This window comes from Pseudophryne corroboree, chromosome 5 (assembly GCF_028390025.1).
Source record: "Pseudophryne corroboree isolate aPseCor3 chromosome 5, aPseCor3.hap2, whole genome shotgun sequence".
NCBI lineage: Eukaryota > Metazoa > Chordata > Amphibia > Anura > Myobatrachidae > Pseudophryne > Pseudophryne corroboree.
Window position 1 is genome coordinate 297,097,684 of NC_086448.1, and position 21,928 is coordinate 297,119,611.

Consider the following 21,928-nt stretch of genomic DNA (forward strand, 5'->3'; position numbering starts at 1 on the left):
ATCTGCAATCTCTGAGCAGGTTTGTGAAAACAATTTGTCATAAAAGTGTTTAATTCTGTAAAATTGAGCAATACATATGTAATGTTTGCCTTCTGTACACCTGCAGAAGTTGTATTAATATATTGTCACTTAGAGATAAAGTGGAACATATCCTGGGTTCCCAAACGACTCCATGCATACTCTCTGTATAATAAAATGTATCATATAGAACTGCAAATGGTTTGTTAGTAGCACCTGTCCGGACCCTTGTTGTTGCTGCTCCTTATATATAACGCTATGGAGGGACATTTTTTGGAACAAATCATGTAACATATGCATATGTGTTCCCACTTTGTATTATTATGCGTGTGCCTGCTTGTACTTGGTGACTACACAAGTGATCATGGATAAAGAGTGTTCTTTATCCCATTACTCTGTTGTCTATGTTCCGTTTATTCAAAGGAGAGCAAAGACACACATTCTACCAGTTCTTGGCTAGTAACAAAAATGTGCGTTATGTCCGTAAGTATAGAAAACCCCAGGGTTCATTCAAGCGGATGAGTTTTAAATACAATTTACTTGCATTTTTAATGCAAGGCAGCACCTATGATACTAGGAATTATTGTTTCTAGAGGACTCCATACATATTGGCATTTTACTTCCATTGCAATGCAGAGCTTGCCAGTGGGTACAATGCCTCAAGTCATGGCAGGGGTGTGATATTTACTGAATGTAGGTAGTATTTGCTTTAAGACTTTCACATGTCTAACAAATATGTATTTTTGTTTTATGTTTTGAGCTACATGAAATATGCTCCTTTAGCAGTCAGTGGTAGTTAAATGATTTCCCCTTTTAATGTCTAAAACAGCGTTTCATGCCACTCCGAACACCTACAAGAGAAAAAATAATGAAGGTGCAAATGATGGAAAACCTTGTGGACCTCACTGTTACCAACTTTTGGTAAGCTGCTTCTGATAATTGTTTGGAGTAGTGAACATTTTGTTGAATGGGATAATTCACTAAATGTTTTGATTGACACATAGATACGGACCATGTTTACAGTGCAATTTGTTATTTATGCATTTTTCGTGTGTGTGTATGTATATGTGTGTTTTTATATATATATATATATATATATATATATATAATGTGTGTGTATGTATATGTATGATTGTGTGTGTATATAATATATATATATATATATATATATATATATACACACACATAATGTAGTCCAGCAGTTGTGACCATCACTCCATAAAACAGTAACAGATAGTACCTGGGTGCCCCCTCCGAACCTCTAGGGCACAATTTACAGCAGCACAATTGGAGAGGCACTCCTCGGCTTTGTACATGATCTCCACAGCTTACAACTGCATATATATATGTGTGTGTGTGTGTATATATATATATATATATATATATATATATATATATATATATTATGCGCACACACGTGCTAAAACACATGCAGACATTCATACTATGTACTATACTTCTGTAGACTCCTTGGCTGGAGATTTTGTCAAATAAAACATATTGGAGATGGAAATGTTGAAAGTATATTTAAAGGCTGAGTCCATCTTCCCCTAATTCTTAGTAACCGTTTCCTAATTACAACCAGCCTACTATTAGTACAGCTATCTGTCACCTTCCACTTTCCACCTGCCGCACGTCAAGGCCACCATAATAAATGTTGGGGCCTCTTCACCTAACAGATGTCCCCTTCCTTATGCCTGATAGTCATCTATGTCTGTGTCAAACCTGTTTTGTGCAAATGATGTTCAGGCCAGAGAACTGCTTTTTGTATATTTAGTGTACTTTGTGTGTTGCACATAAATATGATGTAGCAGTTTTGTTTGATATTAAAGCGGAAAGCTGTGTATGGGGATTGGTTCACTTTACTTATTATACAATAAGAAGTCTCTTAACACAAGTGAAGCAACACTGTACAGATTAAATTTTCTCTCTAAATTGTCAGTTCTTGCCTAACTCCCATGACTCTTTGCTAGCCGAGTTACTGCAGGGGATCATGGGATCATATGTTTTTGACAGCTGCTGAAGACCCCACAGTCTCTTCAAAGGTATGCATGAGCGTCACTGTTATACCTTTTTATAAGAATACAGTTTATTTACTGTAAATATAAATTTGCACAATTTTCACTATGAGAACTTTTATTCTGCAGGACGGAGCAAAGGAATTTGCTGCAGCATTGACAGCAGAGAGGATAAAAACTCCACCAAAACGCCCAGGTGGTCGCCGAAGAGGTAGACTTCCTAACAGCACCAGCAGACCTAGCACGCCAACAGTCAATGTGTCAGAATCCAAAGACACAGATAGTGACAGGGAAGCTGGCACTGAAACCAGCGGGGAGAGCAATGATAAGGAGGAAGAGGAGAAGAAAGACGAGACCTCAAGCTCTTCTGGCAAGTGGCTTGTTAGAATACTGATCGATCCCAGGTGGGGTTCTCGTGTACTGCTGATTATTGACTGATGTCAGACTTTTATTTGGTCTTCTAGAAGCAAATTCTCGTTGCCAAACACCAGTCAAGATGAAGCCAAATATTGAGCTTCCTGAGAATGTAGATTGGAGTGGAGCTGAAGCCTCTCTGTTTAGAGTCCTCATTGGCACCTATTATGACAACTTCTGTGCAATTGCAAAGCTGATTGACACAAAGACGTGTCGGCAGGTAATTCTTTCTCCTTAGTCAGTGATTGTAAACAGTGTGTTAGTGTGTTATTAACATATCTGAGAACTGTCAAGGCCTGATCCGGAGACTCTGGTTTATTTTTACAGCTTATTTTTTATGGCCTTAGTATTCGTCTCTTTAATGCTCTCACACTAGAAACTAGTTGTACAATTTATGTTGAACTCCATATCCCAGCTTTGCTCTAATTCCCCCCCAGAAATTGAGTATGTGGAATATATGTTGCAGGTGTACGAGTTCAGAGTGAAGGAATCTAATATCATAGCTCCAGTCCTTGAGGAGGATGTAGACACACCACCGAGGAAGAAGAAACGGAAACACAGGTCACCTTTTTATTCTAATGGTCCAGTTTTTTATTGTCTGGCAGTCCCTTACACACAGTGGTTTTATGCGTGTTTAATGCTGTGCACAGTGGAAGCGGCACAAAAACCTGGTGTGTGTGAAAGAACACATTCACACACACACTCCAGTGCCTCCAGGGATGGCACGGCCATGACCCTGCAGCTGTCCTCTTCAGTGGATTGATTCGGCTGCTACATGGCGACCGTAATGTGTAAAAGGAGTCATCTGGCTTAAGTATTGTCTACAATTCCGGCACGGCAAACAGCCGTCCGGGAGTTTGCCGTGCCGGTCAAAACTTGAGCGTGAAATAGCCCTAAGACACTCTTCCATTAGCTTTCCCTGGCCATTATGTCAAGCAGCCTAAATAACTATATTGAGCCATTGTTTTGATGGTGATGATATTATGTCTGTTGTAATAACATGTAGTACTTGCCCTTTTTAAGAAAAGATTAGGTTTAGGCAAGGGAGCTTGTCACTTCCCCTACTTTGATTTATTCCCCAACCCATAGCAAACAATATAACATCTAAAACTAGGCAGGATTAAATGTGTTTTATTGCTAGTACAGTCCACAAAATGTTTTCTTTGTGTGTTGTTGTGTGAATGTAATATTCTTCAAATAAGAAGGTTTATACCATGAATGCAAGCCATGTACGTCCTGTGACTCTTTGTCCATGCATATTGTACTGGCGACAAACACGTTGTACTTTGCCTTCAAAGGGTATACCATACATTTGTATTGTAAGAAATGTGCACACAGCTGTGTGACCCCTTTCATTGGTGGGATGTCTAGTGCTTCATTAGTTTTATGTTTTCGAAGACTGGCTGATAAACAAGATAATGGTTTTTTTTAACTGGATTCCATTAATTCCCTAACGGTACATTGTTGTTACAGACTGTGGGCTGCACACTGCAGGAAAATACAGTTGAAAAAAGGTTTGTATACATTCCGTGATCTTCTGCAGGAGAATGTATTGTTTTTTTTTTTTTTTTTTTGGGGGGGGGGGGGTTTAAAATATATTTCTCTAACGTCCTAGTGGATGCTGGGGACTCCGTAAGGACCATGGGGATTGGACGGGTTCCGCAGGAGACAGAGCACTTTAAGAAAGAATTAGGAATACTGGTGTGCACTGGCTCCTCCCTCTATGTCCCTCCTCCAGACCTCAGTTTGAATCTGTGCCCGGACGAGCTGTGTGCACTTTAGTGAGCTCTCCTGAGCTTGCTGAATAGAAAGTATTTTGTTAGGATTTTTTTATTTTCAGAGAGGTCTGCTGGCAACAGACTCTGCTACGTGGGACTGAGGGGAGAGAAGCAGCCCTACTCACTGTGGATAGGTCATGCTTCTTAGGCTACTGGACACCATTAGCTCCAGAGGGATCGAACACAGGAACGCACCCTTGGTCGTCCGATCCCAGAGCCGCGCCGCCGTCCCCCTCGCAGAGCCAGAAGCCGGCGTGAGAAGACTTCAAAAGCGGCGGCAGAAGACTCCAGTCTTCACATGAGGTAGCGCACAGCACTGCAGTTGTGCGCCATTGCTCCCACATTAAACCCACACACTCCGGTCACTGTATGGCGCAGGGGGGGGCGCCCTGGGCAGCAATTAGAGACCTCTTGGCAAAGTGGGCATATATACAGTTGGGCACTGTATATATGCATGAGCCCCCGCCATTATTTTACACAAAATCGCGGGACAGAAGCCCGCCGTGAGGGTCCGGGGCTTCTTCCTCAGTACTCACCAGCGCCATTTTCTCTCCACAGCTCCGCTGAGAGGAAGCTCCCCAGGCTCTCCCCTGCAGATTCACAGTAGAAAGAGGGTAAAAAGAGAGGGGGGGGGGGCACATAAATTTAGCGCAAAATCAGTATATACAGCAGCTACTGGGTAAACACTAAGATACTGTGTCATTCCTGGGACATATAGCGCTGGGGTGTGTGCTGGCATACTCTCTCTCTGTCTCTCCAAAAGGCCTTGTGGGGGTTCTGTCCTCAAATAGAGCATCCCCTGTGTGTGTGGTGTGTCGGTACGCTTGTGTCGGCATGTTTGACGAGGAAGGCTATGTGGAAGCAGAGCAGGTACAAATGAATGTGGGATCGCCGCCGACGCCCGATTGGATGGATATGTGGAAGGTTTTAAATGATAATGTTAATTCCTTGCATAAAAGGTTGGATAAAGCTGAAGCCTTGGGACAGTCAGGGTCTCAACCCATGCCAGCTCCTACAGCGCAGAGGCCTTCAGGGTCTCAGAAGCGCCCACTATCCCAAATTGTTGACACAGATATCGACACGGATTCTGACTCCAGTGTCGATGGCGATGATGCAAAGTTGCAGCCTAAAATGGCTAAAGCCATCCGCTACATGCTTATAGCAATGAAGGATGTATTGCACATCTCAGAGGAAAACCCAGTCCCTGACAAGAGGGTTTATATGTTTGGGGAAAAAAGGCATGAGGTGACCTTTCCCCCTTCACATGAGTTAAATGAGTTATGTGAAAAAGCTTGGGAATCTCCAGATAGAAAAATGCAGATTTCCAAACTGTTGGCGTATCCTTTCCCGCCAACGGACAGGTTACGCTGGGAATCCTCCCCTAGGGTAGACAAAGCTTTGACACGCTTATCTAAGAAGGTAGCCCTGCCGTCACAGGATACGGCCACCCTAAAAGATCCTGCAGATAGAAAGCAGGAAGGTATCCTGAAGTCCATTTATACACATTCAGGTACCCTACTAAGGCCGGCAATTGCGTTGGCCTGGATGTATAGTGCTGTAGCAGCATGGACAGATACTTTATCTGAGGAACTTGATACCTTGGACAAGGATACTATATTACTGACCCTGGGGCATATAAAAGACGCGGTCCTATATATGAGAGATGCCCAGAGAGACATTAGCCTACTGGGCTCTAGAATAAATGCAATGTCGATTTCTGCCAGAAGGGTCATGTGGACTCGGCAATGGACAGGTGATGCCGACTCAAAAAGGCACATGGAGCTTTTACCGTACAAGGGTGAGGAATTGTTTGGGGACGGTCTCTCGGACCTAGTTTCCACAGCTACGGCTGGGAAGTCAAATTTTTTGCCATATATTCCCTCACAACCTAAGAAAGCACCTTATTACCAAATGCAGTCCTTTCGATCACAAAGAGGCAAGAGATCACAAAGAGGCAAGAGAGTCCGAGGTGCGTCCTTTCTTGCCAGAGGCAGGGGTAGAGGGAAGAAGCTGCACAATACAGCTAGTTCCCAGGAACAGAAGTCCTCCCCGGCTTCCACTAAATCCACCGCATGACGCTGGGGCTCCACAGGTGGAGCCAGGATCGGTGGGGGCGCGTCTCCGAAATTTCAGCCACCAGTGGGTTCGCTCACGGGTGGATCCCTGGGCTATACAGATTGTATCTCAGGGATACAAGCTGGAATTCGAAGTGATGCCCCATCACCGTTACCTCAAATCGGCCCTGCCAGCTTCCCCCATAGAGAGGAAAATAGTGTTAGCAGCAATTCACAAATTATATCTCCAGCAGGTGGTGGTAAAGGTTCCCCTCCTTCAACAGGGAAGGGGTTACTATTCAACAATGTTTGTGGTACCGAAACCGGACGGTTCGGTCAGACCCATATTGAATTTAAAATCCCTGAACAGTTACCTGAAACCGTTCAAGTTCAAGATGGAATCGCTCAGAGCGGTCATTGCAAGCCTGGAAGAGGGGGATTTTATGGTGTCTCTGGACATAAAGGATGCTTACCTGCATGTCCCCATTTATCCACCTCATCAGGAGTACCTCAGATTTGTGGTACAGGACTGTCATTACCAATTCCAGACGTTGCCGTTTGGTCTGTCCACAGGACCGAGAATATTTACAAAGGTAATGGCAGAACTGATGGTGCTCCTGCGAAAGCAAGGAGTCACAATTATCCCAGTCTTGGACGATCTCTTCATAAAGGCGAGGTGCAGAGAGCAGTTGCTGATCAGCGTAGCACACTCTCGGGAAGTGTTGCAACAGCACGGCTGGATTCTGAATATTCCAAAGTCGCAGCTGATTCCTACGACGCGTCTGCCCTTCCTGGGCATGATTCTGGACACAGACCAGAAGAAGGTTTTTCTCCCGACGGAGAAGGCTCAGGAGCTCGTGACTCTGGTCAGAGACCTCTTAAAACCAAAACAGGTGTCGGTGCATCACTGCACGCGAGTCCTGGGAAAGATGGTGGCGTCATACGAGGCCATTCCCTTCGGCAGGTTCCATGCGAGGACCTTTCAGTGGGATCTGTTGGACAAGTGGTCCGGACCGCATCTTCAGATGCATCGGCTGATCACCCTATCCCCCAGGGCCAGGGTGTCTCTTCTGTGGTGGCTGCAGAGTGCTCACCTTCTCGAGGGTCGCAGGTTCGGCATTCAGGACTGGGTCCTGGTGACCACGGATGCAAGCCTCCGAGGGTGGGGGACAGTAACACAGGGAAGAAATTTCCAGGGTCTGTGGTCAAGTCAGGAGACTTGTCTGCACATCAATATCCTGGAACTAAGGGCCATATACAACGCCCTAAGTCAAGCGGAACCTCTGCTTCGCAACCATCCGGTGCTGATTCAGTCAGACAACATCACCGCAGTGGCTCATGTAAACCGCCAAGGCGGCACAAGGAGCAGGGTGGCGATGGCGGAAGCCACCAGAATTCTTCGCTGGGCGGAGAATCACGTGCAAGCATTGTCAGCAGTGTTCATTCCGGGAGTGGACAACTGGGAAGCAGACTTCCTCAGCAGGCACGACCTCCACCCGGGAGAGTGGGGACTTCATCAAGAAGTCTTCACACAGATTACAAATCGATGGGAACTGCCACAGGTGGACATGATGGCATCCCGCCTCAACAAAAAGCTACAAATATATTGCACCAGGTCAAGAGACCCTCAGGCGATAGCTGTGGACGCACTAGTGACACCGTGGGTGTTCCAGTCGGTTTATGTGTTTCCTCCTCTTCCTCTCATACCCAAGGTGCTGAGAATCGTAAGAAAAAGAGGAGTGAGACCAATACTCATTGTTCCGGATTGGCCAAGAAGGACTTGGTATCCGGAACTACAAGAAATGCTCACAGAGGACCCATGGCCTCTGCCTCTCAGACAGGATCTGTTGCAACAGGGGCCCTGTCTGTTCCAAGACTTACCGCGGCTGCGTTTGACGGCATGGCGGTTGAACGCCGGATCCTAGCAGAAAAAGGCATTCCGGATGAGGTTATTCCTACGCTAATAAAGGCTAGGAAGGACGTGACGGCTAAACATTATCACCGTATATGGCGAAAATATGTTGCTTGGTGTGAGGCCAGGAATGCCCCTACAGAGGAATTCCAGCTGGGCCGTTTCCTTCACTTCCTACAGTCGGGAGTGACTTTGGGCTTAAAATTGGGGTCCATTAAGGTCCAGATTTTAAAGGGAGTGCTGCATATTCAGCCCCCTTTTGTGCCACCAGTGGCACCTTGGGATCTTAACGTGGTGTTGAGTTTCCTGAAATCACACTGGTTTGAGCCACTTAAAACTGTGGAGTTAAAATATCTCACGTGGAAGGTGGTCATGCTATTGGCCTTTGATTCGGCTAGGCGCGTGTCAGAATTGGCGGCTTTGTCACATAAAAGCCCCTTTCTCTGACGTCCTAGTGGATGCTGGGACTCCGTCAGGACCATGGGGAATAGCGGCTCCGCAGGAGACAGGGCACAAAATTTAAAAGTTTGACCACTAGGTGGTGTGTACTGGCTCCTCCCCCTATGACCCTCCTCCAAGCCTCAGTTAGGTTTTTGTGCCCGTCCGAGCAGGGTGCAATCTAGGTGGCTCTCCTAAAGAGCTGCTTAGAAAAAGTTTGTTAGGTTTTTTATTTTCAGTGAGTCCTGCTGGCAACAGGCTCACTGCAACGAGGGACTTAGGGGAGAAGAAGTGAACTCACCTGCGTGCAGGATGGATTTGCTTCTTAGGCTACTGGACACTAGCTCCAGAGGGACGATCACAGGTACAGCCTGGATGGGTCACCGGAGCCGCGCCGCCGACCCCCTTGCAGATGCCGAATAGAGAAGAGGTCCAGAAACCGGCGGCAGAAGACGTCTCAGTCTTCGTGAGGTAGCGCACAGCACTGCAGCTGTGCGCCATTGCTCTCCGCACACTTCACACCAGCGGTCACTGAGGGTGCAGGGCGCTGGGGGGGGCGTCCTGGGCAGCAATGTAATATACCTATTCTGGCTAAAATATATCACATATAGCCCCTGGGGCTATATGGATGTATTTAACCCCTGCCAGGTTCCAAAAAAACCGGGAGAAGAAGCCCGCCGAAAAGGGGGCGGGGCCTATTCTCCTCAGCACACAGCGCTATTTTCCTGCCCAGCTCCGCTGCGAGGAAGGCTCCCAGGACTCTCCCCTGCACTGCACTACAGAAACAGGGTAAAAACAGAGAGGGGGGGCACTTATTGGCGATATTTATAATATTTGAGCTGCTATAAAGGGAACACACTTATTAAGGTTGTCCCTATATATATTTATAGCGCTTGGGTGTGTGCTGGCAAACTCTCCCTCTGTCTCCCCAAAGGGCTAGTGGGGTCCTGTCTTCTATCAGAGCATTCCCTGTGTGTCTGCTGTGTGTCGGTACGTGTGTGTCGACATGTATGAGGACGATGTTGGCGTGGAGGCGGAGCAATTGCCTGTAATGGTGATGTCACCCCCTAGGGAGTCGACACCAGAATGGATGGCTTTGTTTATGGAATTACGGGATAGTGTCAGCACGCTACAAAAGTCGGTTGACGACATGAGACAGCCGGCAAACCAGTTAGTACCTGTCCAGGCGTCTCAGACACCGTCAGGGGCTGTAAAACGCCCTTTACCTCAGTCGGTCGACACAGACCCAGACACTGACACTGAATCCAGTGTCGACGGTGAAGAAACAAACGTATTTTCCAGTAGGGCCACACGTTATATGATCACGGCAATGAAGGAGGCTTTGCATATCTCTGATACTGCAAGTACCACAAAAAGGGGTATTATGTGGGGTGTGAAAAAACTACCGATAGTTTTTCCTGAATCAGAGGAACTGAATGAAGTGTGTGATGAAGTGTGGGTTACCCCAGATAGAAAACTGCTAATTTCAAAGAAGTTATTGGCATTATACCCTTTCCCGCCAGAGGTTAGGGCGCGCTGGGAAACACCTCCTAGGGTGGATAAGGCGCTCACACGCTTATCAAAGCAAGTGGCGTTACCGTCTCCTGATACGGCCGCCCTCAAGGATCCAGCTGATAGGAGGCTGGAGAATACATTAAAAAGTATATACACACATACGGGTGTTATACTGAGACCAGCAATCGCCTCAGCCTGGATGTGCAGTGCTGGCGTGGCTTGGTCGGAGTCACTGTCTGAAAATATTGATACCCTGGATAGGGACAGTATTTTACTGACTATAGAGCAGTTAAAGGATGCATTTCTTTATATGCGAGATGCACAAAGAGATATTTGCACTCTGGCATCAAGAGTAAGTGCGATGTCCATATCTGCCAGAAGAAGTTTATGGACGCGCCAGTGGTCAGGTGATGCGGATTCCAAACGACATATGGAAGTATTGCCGTATAAGGGGGAGGAATTATTTGGGGTCGGTCTATCGGATCTGGTGGCCACGGCAACGGCCGGAAAATCCACCTTTTTACCCCAGGTCACCTCCCAGCAGAAAGCCGCAGGCTTTTCAGCCGCAGTCCTTTCGTTCCTATAAGACAAACGAGCAAAAGGACATTCCTATTTGCCCCGAAGCAAAGGAAAGGGTAAGAGACTGCAACTAGCAGCTCCTTCCCAGGAGCAGAAGCCCTCCCCGGCTTCTACAAAGGCGTCAGCATGACGCTGGGACCTTACAAGCAGACTCAGGGGCGGTGGGGGGTCGCCTCAAACATTTCAGCGCACAGTGGGCTCACTCGCAGGTGGACCCCTGGATCCTGCAGGTAGTATCTCAGGGTTACAGGTTGGAATTCGAGAAGTCCCCTCCTCGCCGTTTCCTAAAGTCTGCTTTGCCAACGTCTCCCTCCGACAGGGCGACGGTATTGGAGGCCATTCACAAGCTGTATTCTCAGCAGGTGATAGTCAAGGTACCCCTCCTACAACAGGGACAGGGGTATTACTCCACGCTATTTGTGGTACCGAAGCCGGACGGCTCGGTAAGACCGATTCTAAATCTAAAATCTCTGAACCTGTACATACAAAAATTCAAGTTCAAGATGGAGTCACTCAGAGCAGTGATAGCGAATCTGGAAGAAGGGGATTTTATGGTGTCCTTGGACATCAAGGATGCTTACCTTCATGTTCCAATTTGTCCTTCACACCAAGGGTACCTCAGGTTCGTGGTCCAAAACTGTCATTATCAGTTTCAGACGCTGCCGTTTGGATTGTCCACGGCACCCCTGGTCTTTACCAAGGTAATGGCCGAAATGATGATCCTTCTTCGAAGAGAAGGCGTCTTAATTATCCCTTACTTGGACGATCTCCTGATAAGGGCAAGATCCAGAGAACAGCTGGAGGTCGGAGTAGCAGTAACCCAAGTAGTGCTCCAACAACACGGGTGGATTCTGAATTTTCCAAAATCCCAACTGTTCCCGACGACACGTCTGTTGTTCCTAGGGATGATTCTGGACACTGTTCAGAAAAAGGTATTTCTTCCGGAGGAGAAAGCCAGGGAGTTATCCGATCTAGTCAGGAACCTCCTAAAACCAGGAAAAGTATCTGTGCATCAATGCACAAGAGTCCTGGGAAAAATGGTAGCTTCTTACGAAGCGATTCCATTCGGCAGATTCCATGCACGAACTTTTCAGTGGGATCTGCTGGACAAATGGTCCGGATCGCATCTGCAGATGCATCAGCGGATAAAATTGTCCACAAGGACAAGAGTGTCTCTGCTATGGTGGTTGCAGAGTGCTCATCTGTTAGAGGGCCGCAGATTCGGCATACAGAACTGGGTCCTAGTGACCACGGATGCCAGCCTGAGAGGCTGGGGAGCGGTCACACAGGGAAGAAACTTCCAGGGCGTGTGGTCAAGCCTGGAGACGTCTCTTCACATAAATATACTGGAGCTAAGAGCAATCTACAATGCTCTAAGCCTGGCAAAACCTCTGCTTCAGGGTCAGCCGGTGTTGATTCAGTCGGACAACATCACGGCAGTCGCCCACGTAAACAGACAGGGCGGCACAAGAAGCAGGAGGGCAATGGCAGAAGCTGCAAGGATTCTCCGCTGGGCAGAAAATCATGTGTTAGCACTGTCAGCTGTGTTCATCCCGGGAGTGGACAACTGGGAAGCAGACTTCCTCAGCAGACACGATCTGCACCCGGGAGAGTGGGGACTTCATCCAGAAGTCTTCCACATGATTGTGGTCCATTGGGAAAGACCAATGGTGGACATGATGGCGTCCCGCCTCAACAAAAAACTGGACAGGTATTGCGCCAGGTCAAGAGACCCTCAGGCAATAGCTGTAGACGCTCTGGTAACACCATGGGTGTACCAGTCAGTGTATGTGTTTCCTCCTCTGCCTCTCATACCAAAAGTACTGAGAATTATACGGCAAAGGGGAGTAAGAACGATACTCGTGGCTCCGGATTGGCCAAGAAGAACTTGGTACCCGGAACTTCAGGAGATGCTCACGGAAGATCCGTGGCCTCTACCTCTAAGACGGGACCTGCTTCAGCAGGGACCGTGTCTATTCCAAGACTTACCGCGGCTGCGTTTGACGGCATGGCGGTTGAACGCCGAATCCTAAGGGAAAAAGGCATTCCGGAAGAGGTCATCCCTACCCTGGTAAAAGCCAGGAAGGAGGTGACTGCACAACATTATCACCGCATTTGGAGAAAATATGTTGCGTGGTGTGAGGCCAGGAAGGCCCCGACGGAGGAATTTCAACTGGGTCGATTCCTACATTTCCTGCAAACAGGATTGTCTATGGGCCTCAAATTAGGGTCCATTAAGGTTCAAATTTCGGCCCTGTCGATTTTCTTCCAGAAAGAATTGGCTTCAGTTCCTGAAGTCCAGACTTTTGTAAAAGGAGTACTACATATACAGCCCCCGGTTGTGCCCCCAGTGGCACCGTGGGATCTTAATGTAGTTTTGGATTTTCTCAAATCCCATTGGTTTGAGCCACTCAAATCGGTGGATTTGAAATATCTTACATGGAAAGTAACCATGCTACTGGCCCTGGCTTCAGCCAGGAGAGTGTCAGAATTGGCGGCTTTATCGTATAAAAGCCCATATCTGATTTTCCATTCGGACAGGGCAGAACTGAGGACGCGTCCTCACTTTCTGCCTAAGGTGGTTTCGGCGTTTCACCTGAACCAGCCTATTGTGGTGCCTGGGGCTACTAGCGATTTGGAGGATTCCAAGTTGCTGGACGTTGTCAGAGCATTGAAAATATATATTTCAAGGACGGCTGGAGTCAGAAAATCTGACTCGCTGTTTATACTGTATGCACCCAACAAGCTGGGTGCTCCTGCTTCTAAGCAGACGATTGCTCATTGGATTTGTAGCACAATTCAACTTGCACATTCTGTGGCAGGCCTGCCACAGCCTAAATCTGTCAAGGCCCATTCCACAAGGAAGGTGGGCTCATCTTGGGCGGCTGCCCGAGGGGTCTCTGCATTACAACTCTGCCGAGCAGCTACGTGGTCATGGGAGAACACGTTTGTAAAATTCTACAAATTTGATACCCTGGCTAAGGAGGACCTGGAGTTCTCTCATTCGGTGCTGCAGAGTCATCCGCACTCTCCCGCCCGTTTGGGAGCTTTGGTATAATCCCCATGGTCCTGACGGAGTCCCAGCATCCACTAGGACGTCAGAGAAAATAAGATTTTACTTACCGATAAATCTATTTCTCGTAGTCCGTAGTGGATGCTGGGCGCCCATCCCAAGTGCGGATTGTCTGCAATACTTGTACATAGTTATTGTTACAAAAAAATCGGGTTGTTATTGTTGTGAGCCGTCTGTTCAGAGGCTCCTACGTTTGTCATACTGTTAACTGGGTTCAGATCACAAGTTGTACGGTGTGATTGGTGTGGCTGGTATGAGTCTTACCCGGGATTAAAAATCCTTCTTTATTGTGTACGCTCGTCCGGGCACAGTATCCTAACTGAGGCTTGGAGGAGGGTCATAGGGGGAGGAGCCAGTACACACCACCTAGTGGTCAAACTTTTAAATTTTGTGCCCTGTCTCCTGCGGAGCCGCTATTCCCCATGGTCCTGACGGAGTCCCAGCATCCACTACGGACTACGAGAAATAGATTTATCGGTAAGTAAAATCTTATTATCTGGTTTTCCATATGGACAGGGCAGAATTACGGACTCGTCCGCAATTTCTGCCAAAAGTGGTGTCCTCTTTTCATTTGAACCAACCTATTGTGGTGCCTGCGGCTACTCGTGACTTGGAGGATTCCAAGTTACTAGATGTAGTCAGGGCGTTTGAAGGTTTATGTAGCCAGAACGGCTGGAGTCAGGAAAACTGAGTCGCTGTTTATCCTGTATGCATCCAACAAGCTGGGTGCTCCTGCTTCAAAGCAAATTATTGCTCGCTGGATCTGTAACACGATTCAGCAGGCTCATTCTGCGGCTGGATTGCCGCCTCCAAAATCAGTAAAAGCCCATTCCACAAGGAAGGTGGGCTCTTCTTGGGCGGCTGCCCGAGGGGTCTCGGCATTACAGCTTTGCCGAGCAGCTACTTGGTCGGGTTCAAACACTTTTGCAAAGTTCTACAAGTTTGATACCCTGGCTGAGGAGGACCTTGTGTTTGCTCATTCGGTGCTGCAGAGTCATCCGCACTCTCCCGCCCGTTTGGGAGCTTTGGTATAATCCCCATGGTCCTTACGGAGTCCCCAGCATCCACTAGGACGTTAGAGAAAATAAGATTTTACTTACCGGTAAATCTATTTCTCGTAGTCCGTAGTGGATGCTGGGCGCCCATCCCAAGTGCGGACTTCTTCTGCAATACTTGTATATAGTTATTGCTTAAATAAGGGTTATGTTTTGGTTGCATCAGGTTTATCTGGTGCTCTGTTCTTGTTCATACTGTTAACTGGGTAAGTTTATCACGAGTTATACGGTGTGATTGGTGTGGCTGGTATGAGTCTTACCCTGGATTCCAAAATCCTTTCCTTGTACTGTCAGCTTTTCCGGGCACAGTTTCCTTAACTGGGGTCTGGAGGAGGGGCATAGAGGGAGGAGCCAGTGCACACCAGGTAGTACTAAATCTTTCTTTAGAGTGCCCAGTCTCCTGCGGAGCCCGTCTATTCCCCATGGTCCTTACGGAGTCCCCAGCATCCACTACGGACTACGAGAAATAGATTTACCGGTAAGTAAAATCTTATTTTTACATATATAAACCTTTGTACGTCTACATTGTAATGAATGGATACTTCATGTGCACAGGCAATTTTCTCTAGACTGCGTTATAGAGTTGGGATTTGGCATAATCTTATATATGATCAGTCTATGTGATAGCTGCTGGTCATTTTTCAATTATTTTGCTATATTTATTGGCTACCATTTTGCTAAAGTAAAGCTAGTACTTTTCATAGTAATATGCAATTGTGCCCTTTCTTTTATTACTTCCAGAGATGGGTTGGTTTCAAACTATTCTACATGGGGAAATGCCACTTATTAAAAAATAGGTTCTTTGGGCATGATTCAGGTTGGGTTGAAATTTCTGCTAATTAGCAGAATTTGCAATCCATGAGAACGCATGCTGGGAGCCGTCCATCGCAGGGCAAGGCCTTTATCAAGCAGAAATTGTGATCGCATCGCAATTTCTGCTAGATAGCAGAAATTAAGGTTGCCCGCTGCCATCTTTCCGATCACAGCGGTTGTGTGTGATGTCACGCAGCCACGCAGTCATGCCCCCATTCGCGTCCCCACGCAATGCTCCGTGTCCGTCTAGAAAATGGAGCGTTGCTCCCCTCGCCCTACTAACGCCTCTGCTTGATTGATAGGCAGAGGCGATCACATTTTCTGCAGCCCACCGCAGAAAATGCATACACATGCGCAGAACGGGCGCTGCACATGCACCTACATAATATTTTTTTGTTTTTGTTTTTGCGGTTGGATCGCATTCAACCTGAATCTACCCCTTTACGTATATTCGTAATCCTGTTTTTCTTTTATATTGGACCTCCTAAGTGAAATGACTACATGAGCTGATGCATAGTCTTAGTGTAAATAACTGCTAATTAGAATTCCACCTTGGAGCAATGCTTTCCCAAGTAACGCTCCTGTCTTTCCTGGTGTCTAATGCAGACAGTCACTTCTACTTGGAAGAAAGTAACTAGGCATCGGGTGTTTGTTTAAGGAGCCAATATTGGACGTTTTGTGACAAGACTGCCAGAAAACAGTGACCTGTCGCCTGATACTTTCCAATACATTATGAAAGATCATTAATAAATATATAATATTTGATTCAATTTAAATAACCACTATACTTTGTATTTGATCAAAATACAAATTGGACAACTCTATTTGAGGATTGTCCTGGATGTCTCTTCCAAAATGTCCACAATTCACAAGCGAATAAACTAGTCTGTATGAGCTCTCGCTAGCCATCTGGATGCTGCATTTTCCATTTGTTAATTTCTTATTTATGAGAAAGGAAAGTTGATAAAAACTATTAATCCCTCCACAGTATGTTTGGACAGAAAATGTCGCCTGGCTGTGCTTGTGTAGGGCTTATAAACCCACGGTAGCACTAGCATGATATGACTGGTAGGAAAACTTTTTTTCCTTTCAGTGATCACTGCATTCATTAAAGACTAACGTGATTTCTTCATCAAAAGTCATTGTGAGTCTCTGAAAGGGGGGAATGTGTGGTTCACTTACAGCAGTTGTTGTTAAGAGAGCACAAAATAAGTTTTATCTGCTGCATCTCCAAGCTACCGGTGTCTGTGACAGACAGAGGGAAAGGGTGAGGTTTTGGGGTGTTTTAGTTAAAGGGTTCTATGCCCATGCCTTTCTAGTGGTGGATGTATTCCTTGTTTATATTCACACACACACACACACACACACACACACACACACACACACACTGCAAGGCATGCTACATGTCTGATTGTACTTATTTCAGTTTAATGCTATGCTTGTTGTGGGCGACCTTCTTAATTCCATTTTCTCTGACGTCCTAGTGGATGCTGGGGACTCCGTAAGGACCGTGGGGAATAGCAGCTCCGCAGGAGTCTGGGCACAAAAGTAAAGCTTTAGGACTACCTGGTGTGCACTGGCTCCTACCCCTATGACCCTCCTCCAAGCCTCAGTTAGATTTTTGTGCCCGAACGAGAAGGGTGCACACTAGGTGGCTCTCCTGAAAAGTTTAGTTTTAGGTTTTTTATTTTCAGTGAGACCTGCTGGCAACAGGCTCACTGCATCGAGGGACTAAGGGGAGAAGAAGCGAACTCACCTGCGTGCAGAGTGGATTGGGCTTCTTAGGCTACTGGACATTAGCTCCAGAGGGACCGATCACAGGCCCAGCCATGGATAGGTCCCAGAGCCGCGCCGCCGGCCCCCTTACAGAGCCAGAAGACAGAAGAGGTCCGGAAAATCGGCGGCAGAAGACGTCCTGTCTTCAACAAGGTAGCGCACAGCACTGCAGCTGTGCGCCATTGCTCTCAGCACACTTCACACTCCGGTCACTGAGGGTGCAGGGCGCTGGGGGGGGGGCACCCTGAGACGCAATAAAAACACCTTGGATGGCAAAAAAATGCATCACATATAGCTCCTGGGCTATATGGATGAATTTAACCCCTGCCAGAATACACAGAAAAACGGAAGATAAGGCCGCCGAGAAGGGGGCGGAGCCTATCTCCTCAGCACACTGGCGCCATTTTCCCTCACAGCTCCGTTGGAGGGAAGCTCCCTGGCTCTCCCCTGCAGTCACTACACTACAGAAAGGGTTAAAAAAGAGAGGGGGGCACTAATTACGCGCAGTATTAAAAATACAGCAGCTATAAGGGGAAAAACACTTATATAAGGTTATCCCTGTATATATATATATATAGCGCTCTGGTGTGTGCTGGCAAACTCTCCCTCTGTCTCCCCAAAGGGCTAGTGGGGTCCTGTCCTCTATCAGAGCATTCCCTGTGTGTGTGCTGTGTGTCGGTACGTTTGTGTCGACATGTATGAGGAGAAAAATGATGTGGAGACGGAGCAGATTGCCTGTAATAGTGATGTCACCCCCTAGGGGGTCGACACCTGAGTGGATGAACTGTTGGAAGGAATTACGTGACAGTGTCAGCTCTGTATAAAAGACAGTGGTTGACATGAGACAGCCGGCTACTCAGCTTGTGCCTGTCCAGACGTCTCATAGGCCGTCAGGGGCTCTAAAGCGCCCGTTACCTCAGATGGCAGATATAGACGCCGACACGGTTACTGACTCCAGTGTCGACGGTGAAGAGACAAATGTGACTTCCAGTAGGGCCACACGTTACATGATTGAGGCAATGAAAAATGTTTTACACATTTCTGATAATACGAGTACCACCAAAAAGGGGTATTATGTTCGGTGAGGAAAAACTACCTGTAGTTTTCCTGAATCTGAGAAATTAAATGAGGTGTGTGATGATGCGTGGGTTTCCCCCGATAACAACTGATAATTTCTAAAATGTTATTGGCATTATATCCTTTCCCGCCAGAGGTTAGGGTGCGTTGGGAAACACTCCCTAGGGTGGATAAAGCGCTCACACGCTTGTAAGAACAAGGGCTCTACCCTCTCCTGAGATGGCCGCCCTTAAGGATCCTGCTGATAGAAAGCAGGAGAGTATCCTAAAATGTATTTACACACATACTGGTGTTATACTGCGACCAGCAATCGCCTCAGCCTGGATGTGCAGTGCTGGGTTGGCGTGGTCGGATTCCCTGACTGAAAATATTGATACCCTAGATAGGGACAGTATATTATTGTCTATAGAGCATTTAAAGGATGCATTTCTAGATATGCGTGATGCACAGCGGAATATTTGCCGACTGGCATCAAGTCTAAGTGCGTTGTCCATTTCTGCCAGTAGAGGGTTATGGACACGACAGTGGTCAGGTGAGGCGGAGGTGGCCACGGCAACAGCTGGGAAATCCACGTTTGTACCCCAGGTCGCCTCTCAACATAAGAAGACGCCGTATTATCAGGCGCAGTCCTTTCGTTCCCAGAAGGGCAAGCGGGCAAAAGGTTCCTCATTTCTGCCCCGTGACAGAGGGAGAGGAAAAAGGCTGCAGAAATCAGCCAGTTCCCAGGAACAGAAGCCCTCTCCCGCCTCTGCCAAGCCCTAAGCATGACGCTGGGGCTTTACAAGCAGACTCAGGCACGGTGGGGGCCCGTCTCAATGAATTTCAGCGCGCAGTGGGCTCACTCGCAAGTAGACCCCTGGATCCTTCAGGTGATATCTCAGGGGTACAAATTGGAATTCGAGACGTCTCCCCCTCGCCGTTTTCCTAAAGTCGGCTTTACCGACGTCTCCCTCTGACAGGGAGGCAGTTTTGGAAGCCATTCACAAGCTGTATTCCCAGCAGGTGATAATCAAGGTACCCCTCCTGCAACAGGGAACGGGGTATTATTCCACACTGTTGTGGTACCGAAGCCGGACGGCTCGGTGAGACCGATTCTAAATCTAAAATCTTTGAACACTTACATACGGAGGTTCAAATTCAAGATGGAGTCACTCAGAGCAGTGATTGCGAACCTGGAAGAAGGTGACTACATGATGTCTCGGGACATCAAGGATGCTTACCTTCTTGTCCCAATTTACCCTTCTCACCAAGGGTACCTCAGGTTTGTGGTACAGAACTGTCGCTATCAGTTTCAGACGCTGCCGTTTGGATGGTCCACGGCACCCCGGGTCTTTACCAAGGTAACGGCCGAAATGATGATACTCCTTCGAAGGAAGGGAGTTTTAGTTATCCCTTACTTGGACGATCTCCTGATAAGGGTAAGATCCAGAGAACAGTTGGAGGTCGGTGTAGCACTATCTCAGGTAGTGTTGCGGCAGCACGGTTGGATTCTCAATATTCCAAAATCGTAGCTGGTTCCGACGACTCGTCTTCTGTTCCTAGGGATGATCCTGGACACAGTCCAGAAAAAGGTGTTTCTCCCGGAGGAGAAAGCCAGGGAGTTATCCGAGCTAGTCAGGAACCTCCTAAAACCGAGCCAAGTCTCAGTGCATCAATGCACAAGGGTTCTGGGAAAAATGGTGGCTTCCTACGAAGCAATCCCATTCGGCAGATTCCACGCAAGAACTTTCCAGTGGGACCTGCTGGACAAATGGTCCGGGTCGCATCTTCAGATGCATCAGCGGATAACCCTGTCACCAAGGACAAGGGTGTCCCTCCTGTGGTGGTTGCAGAGTGCTCATCTTCTAGAGGGCCGCAGATTCGGCATTCAGGACTGGGTCCTGGTGACCACGGATGCCAGCCTGAGAGGCTGGGGAGCAGTCACACAGGGAAGGAATTTCCAGGGCTTATGGTCAAGCCTGGAGACATCACTTCACATAAATATCCTGAAGCTAAGGGCCATTTACAATGCTCTAAGCTTAGCAAGACCTCTGCTTCAAGGTCAGCCGGTGTTGATCCAGTCGGACAACATCACGGCAGTCACCCACGTAAACAGACAGGGTGGCACAAGAAGCAGGAGGGCAATGGCAGAAGCTGCAAGGATTCTTCGCTGGGCGGAAAGTCATGTGATAGCACTGTCAGCAGTGTTCATTCCGGGAATGGACAACTGGGAAGCAGACTTCCTCAGCAGACGCTCTGGTAACACCGTGGGTGTACCGGTCAGTGTATGTGTTCCATCCTCTGCCTCTCATACACAAGGTACTGAGAATTATAAGATGGAGAGGAGTAAGCACTATATTCGTGGCTCCGGATTGGCCAAGAAGGACTTGGTAACCGGAACTTCAAGAGATGCTCACGGAGGATCCGTGGCCTCTACCTCTAAGAAGGGACCTGCTCCAGCAAGGACCCTGTCTGTTCCAAGACTTACCGCGGCTGCGTTTGACGGCATGGCGGTTGAACGCCGGATCCTGAAGGAAAAAGGCATTCCGGATGAAGTCATCCCTATCCTGATCAAAGCCAGGAAGGATGTAACCGCAAAACATTATCACCGCATTTGGCGAAAATATGTTGCGTGGTGCGAGGCCAGTAAGGCCCGACGGAGGAATTTCAACTGGGTCGATTCGTACATTTCCTGCAAACAGGAGTGTCTATGGGCCTGAAATTGGGGTGCATTAAGGTTCAAATTTCGGCCCTGTCAATTTTCTTCCAAAAAGAACTAGCTTCAGTCCCTGAAGTTCAGACGTTTGTAAAAGGGGTACTGTATATACAGCCTCCTTTTGTGCCTCCAGTGGCACCTTGGGATCTCAATGTAGTTTTTGGGTTCCAAAAGTCACATTGGTTTGAACCACTTAAATCTGTGGAGTTAAAATATCTCACATGGAAGGTGGTCATGCTGTTGGCCCTGGCCTGGGCCAGGCGCGTGTCAGAATTGGCGGCTTTATCCTGTAAAAGCCCTTATCTGATTTTCCATTCGGACAGGGCGGAATTGAGGACTCGTCCTCAGTTTCTCCCTAAGGTGGTTTCAGCGTTTCACCTGAACCAACCTATGGTGGTGCCTGCGGCTACTAGGGACTTGGAGGACTCCAAGTTGCTAGACGTTGTCAGGGCCCTGAAAATATATGTTTCCAGGACGGCTGGAGTCAGAAAATCTGACTCGCTGTTTATCCTGTATGCACCCAACAAGCTGGGTGCTCCTGCTTCTAAGCAGACTATTGCTCGTTGGATTTGTAGTACAATTCAGCTTGCACATTCTGTGGCAGGCCTGCCACAGCCAAAAATCTGTAAATGCCCACTCCACAAGGGAGGTGGGCTCATCTTGGGCGGCTGCCTGAGGGGTCTCGGCTTTACAACTTTGCCGAGCAGCTACTT

At 47.6% G+C, this 21,928-nt stretch overlaps 1 protein-coding gene across 6 annotated transcripts in view; it reads left to right on the forward strand.

Moving 5' to 3' along the window:
- The window catches only part of EZH2 (enhancer of zeste 2 polycomb repressive complex 2 subunit), a 328,928-nt gene that overhangs the window by 247,977 nt on the left and 59,023 nt on the right, over positions 1–21,928 (forward strand). For all 6 annotated transcript variants that reach the window (XM_063922429.1, XM_063922432.1, XM_063922427.1 and 3 more), the window contains 6 exons: positions 848–939; positions 1,992–2,063; positions 2,166–2,406; positions 2,501–2,670; positions 2,917–3,011; positions 3,924–3,964. In XM_063922429.1, the coding sequence (XP_063778499.1) occupies positions 848–939; positions 1,992–2,063; positions 2,166–2,406; positions 2,501–2,670; positions 2,917–3,011; positions 3,924–3,964 (711 nt within the window). The remainder of the gene's footprint in view (positions 1–847; positions 940–1,991; positions 2,064–2,165; positions 2,407–2,500; positions 2,671–2,916; positions 3,012–3,923; positions 3,965–21,928) is intronic.